This window comes from Pelophylax lessonae (genome assembly GCF_965119305.1).
Source record: "Pelophylax lessonae genome assembly, chromosome: 6".
In the NCBI taxonomy this organism is placed as follows: Eukaryota; Metazoa; Chordata; class Amphibia; order Anura; family Ranidae; genus Pelophylax; species Pelophylax lessonae.
In genome coordinates, this window is record NC_138773.1 from 260,067,201 (window position 1) to 260,079,841 (window position 12,641).

Below are 12,641 nucleotides of genomic sequence, written 5' to 3' on the forward strand. Positions count from 1 at the left end.
GCTGTGTCTGGGAAGCTGCTGCATTCTAATAGCCATGAAGGTGACTGGCCTCACGTGCATGCAAGGAACCCCTGTGCATCCCATGTGGGCAAAGACAGCCCTTCGCACAAATATACACCTGTGTGAAGGAGGTCCAATTCATAATATTATCAATAATTGTACACATTGAGTTTTATCCAACCAAAAAGAAAAAAAACAAAACATTTTTATGGTCATCACATTATACCGCTCCTCTTTTGTACCTCTTTTGTTTGGTACTTGTAATATTTAAAATTTGGGCAGAAATGTATCTATCTACCTTAAAAAAACTCTTGGGACTTCAGGTTAACACTTTGAATGGACAGTTTCAGGCTATAAAGTGCAAACACAAGGGTCATGAAAATTTCAATAAGATATGGGCATGCATAACTTCACCTTCACAACAGGATGTAAGAGGAAATTTCTCCAGAACAAGTCCTCTCTTATCTTGTCACCAGAACAAGGGTCCCCACTGGATAATTTCCCCTTTTTTTGGTTTGGAGAAACTAAAATTTTGGATTTTTCTTAGCTTTGGTCTTAGTGACATTGGTCAAGAGGAAAAAAACCCTGACAGTATTTTAAATTCACCCTGCTCTCTCCAGAACTAGCACAAAATGTTTGGCTTTACATGCACTTTAGGGAGTATTCATCTTAAATTACCAGATGTACAACTACTACTATGGTCAAGTTACCCTCTTTCTCCTTCTAAACTGGTCCCCTCTGAACTGAATAGCATAAACAAGGGTCAAAGCATCTCACCAAAAAATACTATAACAGATGTTCTAGAACTTCTAGACACATATAGATGGTTTACTAAAACTGGAGAGCAAACTGGAGAGCGCAACATTTGGTGCAGCTCTGAATAAAAATGAATCCGCTTTCAGGATTTTTGTCAAAGCCTAATTGAACAAGCTGAAGTTAGAAGCTGATTGGCTACCATGCACAGTTGCACCAAATTTTGAACTCTCCAATTTTAGTAAATAAACCCCATAGGGTAGCGATGATGGTGAAAATTGTAGTGGAGACAATATTAAATCACATGAAAGGAAAATAAACAAAAACATTGTTTTTGCTTGCACATTATAGGATGATGAAAGTCAACGAAGCTTCACCTCATTCACTAAAATAGGCGGAAATTTCCCTGCAAAGTAAAAACTCCCTTGAAATGTAAGTAGCCTGTTTTCCTTTAGTAAATCAACCCCGTAATGTACAATGAGTAATACATGTAAGTGTTCCATGTTTTAAACTTTTTTAAAACACTAACCTTTGTTTTACATATATCATGCTCCTTAATGAAAACTGAAAGGCTGTTCCTTTGATTTAGATTTGATACTGTGGTATGATTCCAAGGAAAGATTTTTAGATACCACCACCCAAGACTCCCCATGTTCATCTGTCATACATTACCTTTACTTCTGGCCTTGACGGATAATGGAAATTCACATTATGGAACTCAATAACTCCCTTAACTTGATCTAGCTTGTGACCTTCCTCAGACATGCAGTCAATAAATGGTTTCTTCAAAAGAAGACAAAAAAAGTTAATTCCACTGATTTGGTGGCATTTGGTTCAAACAGAAATAAAACTAAGTGTACAAAATATATTTACTATTTTAAAAGCAGACAGTATATGCTGTATTATAGTATAGATATAAAATATAGCAAAATGTATGTTTAATAGAGCACTGGACACACTTTAAAAGAACTATGTTGGCTTTTAGGTCTAGTGTGTAGTTGTGCTCCCACCTACTATGGAATCTTAGCCTTGTTGTTTGTTTGTCATAGAAAAAAATTATATGTTAAAGTTTGACTGTGATGGCTTAAGGGCCAGTGTCAGTGGGCGTTTGATTTGTTAATGGCATCAGATTGACATTTGTTTAAGACACACCTGAGATCAATCAAATTAATTGACCTGTGAATTTGACCTTCAGTAGACCTTCTTTTGGCCTGAATTTGAGCTACTTCAAGTGAGTTTTGCATATTCCTATAGACTTGTATGAGTATGCAATCCCACTTGAAGTAAGCAAGAGCCCATTAAAACAGAATTCCAGAAGTGCAGAGACATCACTAGAGTTCTTTAGAGGTATAAGAAGAGTTCTTTAGAGGTATAAGAAGCCAGTCAGAGGTGGATATTATCCTGCAGCCTTTAGGAACAAGGAAGCAGGGGCGTAACTGCAGGGGTTGCAATCGCTACCGGGCCCCATGCTCCAGGGGGCCGGTAGCAAACCAGTGGGTGAACTTCTAGGATCTCAAAGGTCACACTTGCGACCGGGCCCTGGCATTTCACCACTGTGGGGAGGCCCCAAGATTGCAGGAAGGGGGCCCACTGCAGAACTTGTGAAAGGATCCTGATGCGGGACCATAATAAAAGGCCATGCAATGAGAGTAAAGAGCCCCAGGATTAGTGGGAAGAGCCCCGGGCTTGAAGGGAAGGGCCCCGGCCAGGGGTCTGGGGGGCCCTTCATGGTTTCTTGCATCGGGGCCCTGAAGGTTCTAGTTACGCCTCTGCAAGGAAGCAGGTCCAGATTTATACTACCTGCCCTCTTAGACCAACTGTCTGCCCTCCTTCCCTAGTCTAACTAGATCCAATACCATGGCTGCGCAAGGCATGCTTAAATAGACAGTTTCCTAAATATGTTCGTGCTTATGACTAGAAAAAAAGGTAAACCATTTGCCCTATTATGTTTTATTATTTTTTGTTTTATTACACAAGGAAATTTGTTGCTGACAGTAAACTACATGATAATCTATAGGCTGTGTGCCACACCCAGCAGCCTTTTCCCCTAAGCCAGGGCTGTGCAGAAATCTGGCCCTGTAAGGCAGTTCATGTACTCTGGATACAGTAAAATTCCATCATTCCAGAGACATTGATCTAAACCCCTCTGCAGCTGTCCTTAAAAGTAAAGCCACTGAGTGCATAGAAGGACCACAGGGAGCAATGAATAGTAAGACCTAAGAGCATCTAGCACGAGGCAACAGTGAAAAGCTAGATCCCAATTAAAAAAACATTCTGACATGGAAGGAGATCCTTTACGTATTGTGGCAAATGTTTTCTTTTTATAGAGACTATAGAGTGTGACTAAGTCTGCTAGGATTAGAATATCCATTTTGGGTTGACTCTTTAATACCTTTATAAACAAAATAAGTAGCAAAAGTACAAGCTATTTAAAAAAAAATGTAAGAATGGGACATGAGATGTGATCTGCACACCAACCTTTTCTATTGTTTCATATATAATTGTAGCAGCAGCTCTTCCAGAAGCAAATGCTTCCAAACATGGAGAGGCTTGACCCAGATTCATAGCGGCAACTAAAATACCAAAGAATACCTAAAATGTAAAAAAAAAAAAAAAAACATTATCAATGTATATAAAGTATAGAACAGTTGATTTTTATTTTTATTTATTTCAGAGCTGAGTGCATTGCTAGTTTGTTATCTCTATTTGTCAACACTGTGGTCAGAATATGTTGCCATTTTAATGACCTGATGTATGGATATGATAATAGAATTGCATTACTATCACATCCATTGGTCAGACCATGAAAGGAGAAGTATTGTTGTAGATATTCATAACATGTAAGAAAATCTTACTTTATGGCAATGTAGGTGGGGTGCAGTGTGGTCCAGAGGCAAAAATTCACACAGTTGCATGCAATATAAAACTTGTATTGAAGAAATGCAGCAACAGCTCCCAATAGACCCGGTGGGATAGCTACCTAGCTGGGAACACTCACAATTTCCAATGACGCAAAGAAGCAGGTTCCAGCCGAACTGACAGCGTCTGTTGAAAGGGGACAGAATGTGGCCTGGCCATCTCGTGCCCAATCTGAAAAGTATCCAGAAAGATGGGACCCTACGCTTTCTTTCCTCGTCAGGAACCTTTCCCCAATGCTTGGTACTATCCCTAATAGACAGGGTACCTTTCCCCACACTGGCCACTCAAATAAAGCATGCCAAACCCAGGGTCCTAAATAGACTCTGTCACATCTAAGATGGCCATCAGAGTCACATGGGCAGCCAGCATCCAATGGGGTTGCTCTCCTAGTGACTCAGGAAACCATAGAGGAACCCTGTACCAGATGACTTCCTCTCCCTCTGCATTGCCGCTGCAGTTGAATGCCATCTGCGTTGGATACAATAGACTGCACCTGCCTAAAATTATAATATTGTGTGTTTTCCCAAACTGTTAAAGAATAGGGTTATGATCAGGTTCTATAATTAGTTTCTGTTGGTGGTGTGATACAGTTTATGTTTGTAAAAATGATATGCTGGCCTTATCGTGATCATTTCATTTTAGGCCTATAATGTTTTGCATGAAGTGTATCAGAATTGTATTCTGATAAAATTTGTTGGTAAGGTTTTTTTGTTCTATACTTATATAAAATAGTATAGTATAATATAGTACAGTATAGTATAGTATAGTATAGTCATTATTTTCACTGGTCAGGTCAATTTGATAGATTTCTTAAGAAAATTCCTATCCGAATTGTATTCTGATAAAATTTGTTGGTAAGGTTTTTTTGTTGTATACTTATATAAAATAGTATAGTATAATATAGTACAGTATAGTATAGTACAGTATAGTATTGTCATTATTTCCACTGGTCAGGTAAATTTGGTAGATTTCTTAAGAAAATTCCTAACAGAATTGTATTATGACTATGTTTTATACCATGGCTCTTATTGGATGTGAAGTTGTTGTATGTCTGTGGAAGGTATAAAAGAAAAGCATTATGGTAACATCCAATATGTGGCCATGTTGAAGTTGTGTTAGTATGTGCCAGTAAAGAGTGGTAGCAATTGCGCATGGATTATGCCTATGAATGCTGATCTGATCCATTTTTTTTCAGTATGTATATATATATATATATATATATATATATATATATATATATATATTCATTTTGACGCACAGTGACTCAAGATGATCTTGACCTCTCACTTATTCCTAAATGTGAACTTGACCCTATCATGTAAAGCCTCTCCCTACTTGTACCCCCTCCCCCAGTTAGCCTAACCCTTAACATTAACCTTCAATTGTTCACCTAAACCTTAACACTTAACTCTTAAAATTGGCCCTTAAATATAACTCTTAAAATTGGCCCTTAAATATCACTCTAACAGTTAAATTATCACTTAAACGCCTAACCCTAGGCAGTCCCGTATGCCATAATTGTGTTCCTAACCAGTCACCCTAACATAATCTATTTAATAAAATGCCGAACACTAAAATATTTCCTAAAATATCATACTTATCGTAAAAAGTATGTTGCTGTTGGGGTCAATTTAGTGCTATAAATTTTTTGTCTGGAAATGATTGCTCAGGCTGTGATGTAATAAGAAAAAAAGCTATATACACTATCCCAAAGAAAGTAACAAATGTGGAAACTGAAGGTGTGAAATACCCACAGGTAAATTAAAATTAAATTATTATAATTTCCAATGAATCAAGTTACCTGCAGCAGACCTCCGGGTGTCAGTTCTTTTGTATCAATGACAAGCTTAGATCCATACCAAAATGCTAGAGAGTAGCAGAGGAATATAATGCACCACATGTAACCTTGAAAAAAGCCAATGATTGTACCTTTCCTAATACCCCAGGCCTGGGCAGCCACCAAGTTTTTATCATATCTGTCAAAGATATAAACATTAACATTTAAATTGCATATGAATGGGAAGGAAGCCTAAAGGCAAATAAAAGTAATTCAGATCTAGTCATTGTTTTAAAACGTAACCATGAATGCAATAGAAACATAGAAACATAGAATGTGTCGGCAGATAAGAACCATTTGGCCCATCTAGTCTGCCCAATATATCTGAATCCTATGAATAGTCCCTGGCCCTATCTTATATTAAGGATAGCCTTATGCCTATCCCATGCATGCTTAAACTCCTTCACTGTATTTGCAGCTACCACTTCTGCAGGAAGGTTATTCCATGCATCCACTACTCTCTCAGTAAAGTAATACTTCAATGTTAATTCCAAAAAAACCTTCCACAAATAGAAAGAGGGCACCTTGTTGAGGTCAAATTGTTAGGCAAATAAGCTTCTGCCACACTCACAATGATGCTTCAAGGAAACATGAACTGAGAGAAATAGATGTGCTGGGTTCTTGGCTGTCAAGCTTGAAGGCGGTACCTCAAAGTGCCAGCTTGGGAAGGACCACACACACACACTAACACTAAATAGGTTTATGGTAACAGTTCAGAGTTTTAGGAATCACAGTAGACGAAAGCTATTGCACACTATTACAACACCATATCAACACAGCCTACTGTAGTATGGGTTGAAATAGAATTACCAGAAGACAGCCTCTGTTGGAGGGGTGGTGGTATTTCCTTTAATTACGCTACACTGAAAAGAGATCCTCAAAAAGATCTTCAGCACCAGACAGTGTCACTTACTCTGTCCTTACTCGCCAGGAACTCCCCCTTTCCTTCCCCACAGCATAGACCCTGCAGCACAGACTGACTTCCCCAGCACAGACTAACCCCACCCAGCCCAGACTGACCACCCCTAGCACAGACCAACCCCCGAGAATAGACTGATCCCCCAGGACAGACCTCCTCAGCACAAACTGCCTTCCCCAGTACAGATGGACACCTCCAGTACAGATCCCTCAATACAGAAACACCACCTCAACACCCTAGTATAGATGCCTCAGTTAAAAAAACCTCCCCAGTACAAACACCCCTCATCTCCCATTCCCCAGGGTACAGAACTTTAAGAACCGACAACACCCCCCCCCCCCCCACACACACACACACCAGATAACATATAGAGGAGGAGCTTAGAGTAAAAAGTCCAGAGCAGAGAAGGATAAAGCTGGGTAGGGCAGGGAAGGAGACTTCCTTTCATTGTGCTCCTGCCCTCACTGAAGCATCAGGGGCAGGCATACAGTCTGTGGCAGCCCCAGCAAGCTTGCACCCCATGCAGACCACACTCCCATTAGTACGCAACTGCGAGCTGCACACAGGATAACCTTTAGCAAGGACAGAACATATAGAGAAAAGCCTGAGACTAATTTAATAGACTATATAGACTATATTATGTACAGAAAAGCCTGAGACTAATATAATAGACCATATAGACCATAGTATTTAGACTAGTATAATAAAGAGGGACAGAGGGATTTCTATTCAAAGAGAGATAGATAGGATTTATGAACTCAACCATGTTGTGGTCTTAAGTAATGTAACATTTTTGGTATTAGTAGTCTTGTGGTCACTATGAGTACCTACCTATCAGCCTCTTTTTTCTCTCCACCAAAAGCTGCTACAGTCCGAATAGAAGAAAGAACCTCATCTGCCACAGAACCAGCTTCCGCATAGGCTTTTAGCTCTCTGCCTGTAAGTCGAGCAACAGCCTATACATAAAGGAAAAATGGACAAATGGGTAAGTATATTGACTGTAATTTATTTATCTATTATATTACATTTCACAGTAATAATTATTATATCAAAATTAGTGTGTGCTGTAAATTGCCTCCAGCTTTGCTCCTGTTTCTTCTTGCCCGAGGCTGCCATTTTGCTGAAGACTAGAGCCCCTGAACAGCAGTAAATCATAAAGTGTAAATAAACCCATCTATTTAACAGTTTTAAAAAACAGTTACATTTCTGGAATGCCAGGATTGCTAACTGTCACATTTGCTTGTGTCCTCAATGTTTTATTTGCTATACCTGCAAAAGTAGCCAACCTGAAGTGATCTAGCGGGACTTAATTTTCTGACTAAATTTCCACTTTAACTGTAAAGCTATGGTTTCATGGTGTACCTGCAAGCATGTCATGTTTGTTGAAGTCCAACCCCAGCGCATTTTTTTTTTTTTTTTTTTAGTTCTGGGTAGGTCAGGGAATGGTTTAACTATGTTAGGTTTTTATTGCTATCCAGTTGGGGGGGGGGGGGCACTCCAATTAATTATTAGCAGATGCTATATATGTCTTTTGTAGCACTACCCCTGTTTGAGTCACTAGTCTCCCGGGTCCCCACTGCTGCACGGCCAGACACATAGAATTTCCTTTGCATGCTCCAACACAGAAAACAGTCCTTGGCTTGTTTCCCATGTTTTATTAGGGGGTGATTTGGTTGGGGTAGGAAATTATGGGATGCACAACTTAAAAAATGTTGAACTATGAACAAAGGGACACTTCCTCCCTACTTACAAAAAGTCCACTTTTCCTTCCCCTGCACAAACATATTTTTCACAGTACAGTATCTGCTGGTTACTCTTGAGGGAACTAACAGTTTAATTGTTAGTTTAACAAAGGCCCATTATAGGCAGGAACTCTCAGTCCATTGACAAAGTAGTACAGTGAGCATACAGCATGGCAGTTCGCCTTCTGCTTTCCTGTGGCCATTGATCCAAGCCCCACTTGCTTGCAGAAAATGCTAACTCACCTGGCTGCCACCAGCCACGCCTGGCTGATCTTCCTCCCAGTCCTCCTGACTGACTTTCTGCCCCAGTCCTGCCCAACTGGCACACACTCATAAAGACTTCCCAGGGCAAGGTTAGATAAAGACCTGGCACTATGCGGTCCTTGAGAGAGGCGCCAGGGAGCTACAAGGATGAGTCATCCAGCCCTGGCCTCCAGTAACCCTGACCAAATTTAATGACTCAGGTTATTCCTGGCCAGAATATACTTTTTCTCACTCTCACACTAGTAGCACACACTAGAGGGTGCTACACCTAATGGATGTCTTAGAAGAGTATGAATGTTAAAATTGAGTCACCATAATAATAGTGGAAGAGTTACGTGTAACAAATTCAGGTTTGCATGTGGACTGGCAAAAAATATGTGAAGAGATGCTTTAAGTATAAAAGTCCACTTATTTGTATATACAACATTACAACACACTTCAGTGGTTTAAACACACTAAAACATGGTAACTTCTTGCGTAAAATAAAGCGGGCTTTTGGAATTTGGTGCTTCATTAGAACCAGGTTTGTATTGCTGTCTGTGTCCCCAGTTTGGCGATTTCCCTTTACATCTTCTTTCAGTAAAGGGTTATAGAGTAATGAGAAATCTTTCTACTGGAGGCAAAGACAGCAGCACTTCAAAGAGGAACTGAACTGTGGAAGCTGTACCCATAGGCAGAAGGCAAAAAAGTAGTGTCCACTATTATCTGTGGTCTTCCTGCAGCTGAGTTTTCCCTCATTACTGACTTTCCATGCCTTGTCTTGCACTCTCTCTGTGAGAAGGTGTCCATCTTTGTATATACAGGATTTGCTTCCTCATGTAAGTTTCTCCAGGAAGGAGAACATTGAGCAGCACAAATCTTAATCACAAATCTTTGGAGACTAGCAGTCAGAGGCTTAATTGCCTTAAATCGTACACTGCTGACATACAGTTGTGAGACTGTAGACACAGGAGTGTCTAGGCACACTCATATACCCGAAAGAGTGCTATTATTTTTTAAAAGAAATTCAAGGCGAAAGGTCATTTTTTTTAAAGTACTGCTTAGTCACAATTACCATTTCTAAATGTTCCCTATACCATAGTGAATTTTCACTTTTTGAGTTCAGTTTAACTTTAATTAGTAAAGAGGTGAAAGTTTAGACCCTCTGGGGTTGATTTGGTAAAACTGGAGAGCCCTGCATAAAAACCAATCCGCTTCCAGTTTTTTTTGTCAAAGCCTAACTGAACAAGCTGCAGTTAGAAGCTGCACCAGTTTTTTTATTCTTCAGTTTTAGTAAATCAACCCTTCTGTGTTCTTATTTCTGTGTTTCCAGGTCACTTTGACATATGAGGTCTTGGTGTCACAGGGAAAAAGAGTGAATAAATTCCCCCAAAAGAGCCAGCAATCAATTGAAATTCCAACCCATTCCCTACTTCTTTATAAGCTATAAGACGTGGTTTGCCTGGGCTTTGATCAACTGATGGGAACCAGGGCTTAAATGAACTAGGTGAACCTTGGAATTTTTGTAAATTTCATATTTTTCTGAAACTCACACATATACAATTTGCTGGAATATGGCCATGTCAGTTTGTCCTGACAACCTGTGTTAACAAGTTGCTTGATTTCTCACAGACTGAACAAATGTTCAGACACATCAAAATGTGCAATTTGCTGAGAAGAATAAACTTGCTGAGCAAAGCAGATTGGCCTTATTCACAAATCGATTCACTCATCTCTAACAGTTACCTTCACAGACATGTCAAGCTCAAATGAAACCAAGGAACAAGAGCAGTAGGATATGTCAGTAAAAGGTAAAGAGAGAGACTATGGTTCTAATGAGGGCCATAGTAAGAAAAACGCTACGTCTCTTTGATTTAACTTTTCCATTTGTAAATATTCTTGAGTATTTTTTATTTCTGGAAATTAAAAAAAATGATCCTATCCTATTGCAGTACATATAAAAACACTTTTTGTACTAGTGAACAGGCTACAGAACAGTGGGGTTGATTTACTAAAACTGGAGACTGCAAAATTTGGTTTAGCTGTGCATGATAGCAAATCAGCTTCTATCTTCAGCTTGTTCAATTTAGCTTTGACAAAAAAAAAAAAAACTGAAAGCTGATTAGTTTCTATGCAGAGCTACATCAGATTTTGCACTCTCCAGTTTTAGTGAAGCAACCCCAGTTTTGGGCAAGATTCACAATGAATTTTTAAAATGGGCCACCAGAGAGGGGCAAGAGGGCCGTGGAGCTCACAGAATACAGGTTTGACATGTCCGGATAAGGGCATTTGCAACTATTTACACTACCACTGTTATGGATCTACAAGTCTGGCTGGCAGTCTGGACAATTTGTTTCACAACTGGCAGGTCATCTCTAGGATGAACTAAATCGAGTTCTGCACGTAGCAATAAGCAGTGACAGTTTCCTGAGTTAGACAACCAGCTGAACTGTATTAAGTTACATAACCAGATAAGATAAGGCACAAACTGTACTCAACATCCCTATGACAGAAATAGCTGGCCACGTTCTTAGAAGAAAAACAATCAACAGATATATTTTAAGAACAAAATTATATATGTGAAAGAATCAGATAAAGAAGCAAGCTAATATTTTTTAGATATTTACCATTATTCCTTTTTTTTTTATCCCAAAGAAACCCTTGAAGTAATTTTAAGGTCTCAAGGAACTACTTCATTAGGAGTCAGTGGTAAGAACACCCCTCTTACAGTGATGATCAGTACGCCACCATTACAGATGGCTGAAAAGGATTATTAGTGTACTAAAACTGGCTTTTATACACATAATCATTCAGGCATCATCAAATGGGAGGTTAATCAGTTACAGCTCAAGGAACCCCAAGTAACCGCTAGAGCAGGGGTCTCTAAACTATGGTCCCACAGTTGTTCAGAAACTACAATTACCATCATGCCTAGACATGTCTTTGAATGTCAGCGTTTTACAATGCTTCATGGGATGTGTAGTTCCACAACAGCTGAAGGGCCGTAGTTTGGAGATCCCTGCTCTAGAGGAACCCTGGTTGAGAATGGCTGCTTTAGAGAGTCATTATCTGTATTTGTGTATATTATACAGCACTTAACATATATATATATTATTTATATATGTCCATGTCACAGTAGAGCTTACGGTCCAATGTCCCTACTACTGGACTTTGACGAAAGCATTTTTGCTATGTAAGGGCTAAAGCTTAAAGTAAACCCGGACATTCAGGGCAAACAGATTTGGTTTGATCCCCCCATCCTTTTCAGAATATACTTATATTTCCTTTGTTGCCCTGCCATTATATTCAGTGTCAGGAACCAAAGAAAATATCAGGTACTTCTAGGCATGGAGGCACATGTAACAATATTAAACAAAATTACTTGTGCACTTAAAAGTAAAAATAATTTACTAGAGTTAAGAGTCCAAATTCCCACAAGCACATGCATAGATCCACTCTAGGGCCAAGCTAAAAAACACAATCATGCCGTTTGGCAGGGAGACACACTGGAGTACCCCAATGTAATTTAAAAGTCAGTGTATCATAACAATAGCAATAGTCAGTTTAAAGAAAATAGAATGCAATAAATATATACATACCAGGGCCATTAATCCTGCTCCTATACCAATAAGGGGACTTACTGCTACTATTACTAAAGTAAGCTTCCAGTTTCCAAGAAAACCAATGAGGAATCCAAAGACGAATGTAGATATCCTTTCGACAAAGAATGCTACTTGATCGGCAATGGCATTGTTTATTTTGTTAATATCACTGTTTGATGAAAAGTAAACAGATTAGTGAGTACATTTTTATATTCAGAGAAAAGTTTTCTAAAACTGCCCTTATTTCTCCCACATGTAAATTACACCTAATTCTTCCTATCCCACTATTTCATGGATTTTTATAGGTAAAGTACTGTAGGTGCAAGCTGGTGGCTAGACCTACAACTTTTGATACACTTTTAATAGCATGGCCATTATTTGCTCTGGGTGTCCTTGTGCTGGCAGTATTCTATCTCAACAACAAGGTAAGGTTTACACCAATGCTAACCATTGAGATGTGCTAAGCGCATGCACCTTCATGGACACTGTGCCATGTGTTACTATGCATTGTGGTAGGTCAACCCATTCACCTAAATAGGCTGCCCAATGCACCACAATCATTCCCCAGACCAGCTACACTGGGCACATTTTCTTCCCCAAATTTGGGATTTTTTCCCCTTGAACAC

The 12,641-nt window shown here is 39.3% G+C and overlaps 1 protein-coding gene across 1 annotated transcript in view; it reads right to left on the bottom strand.

Moving 5' to 3' along the window:
• The window catches only part of LOC309557374 (bile salt export pump-like), a gene marked incomplete at its 5' end in the record, with an annotated part of 154,691 nt that overhangs the window by 114,973 nt on the left and 27,077 nt on the right, over nt 1-12,641 (bottom strand). Inside the window, 5 exons of the mRNA XM_082260065.1 lie at nt 1,426-1,536; nt 3,232-3,345; nt 5,474-5,648; nt 7,260-7,384; nt 12,013-12,184. Of these exons, the coding sequence (XP_082116191.1) occupies nt 1,426-1,536; nt 3,232-3,345; nt 5,474-5,648; nt 7,260-7,384; nt 12,013-12,184 (697 nt within the window). The remainder of the gene's footprint in view (nt 1-1,425; nt 1,537-3,231; nt 3,346-5,473; nt 5,649-7,259; nt 7,385-12,012; nt 12,185-12,641) is intronic.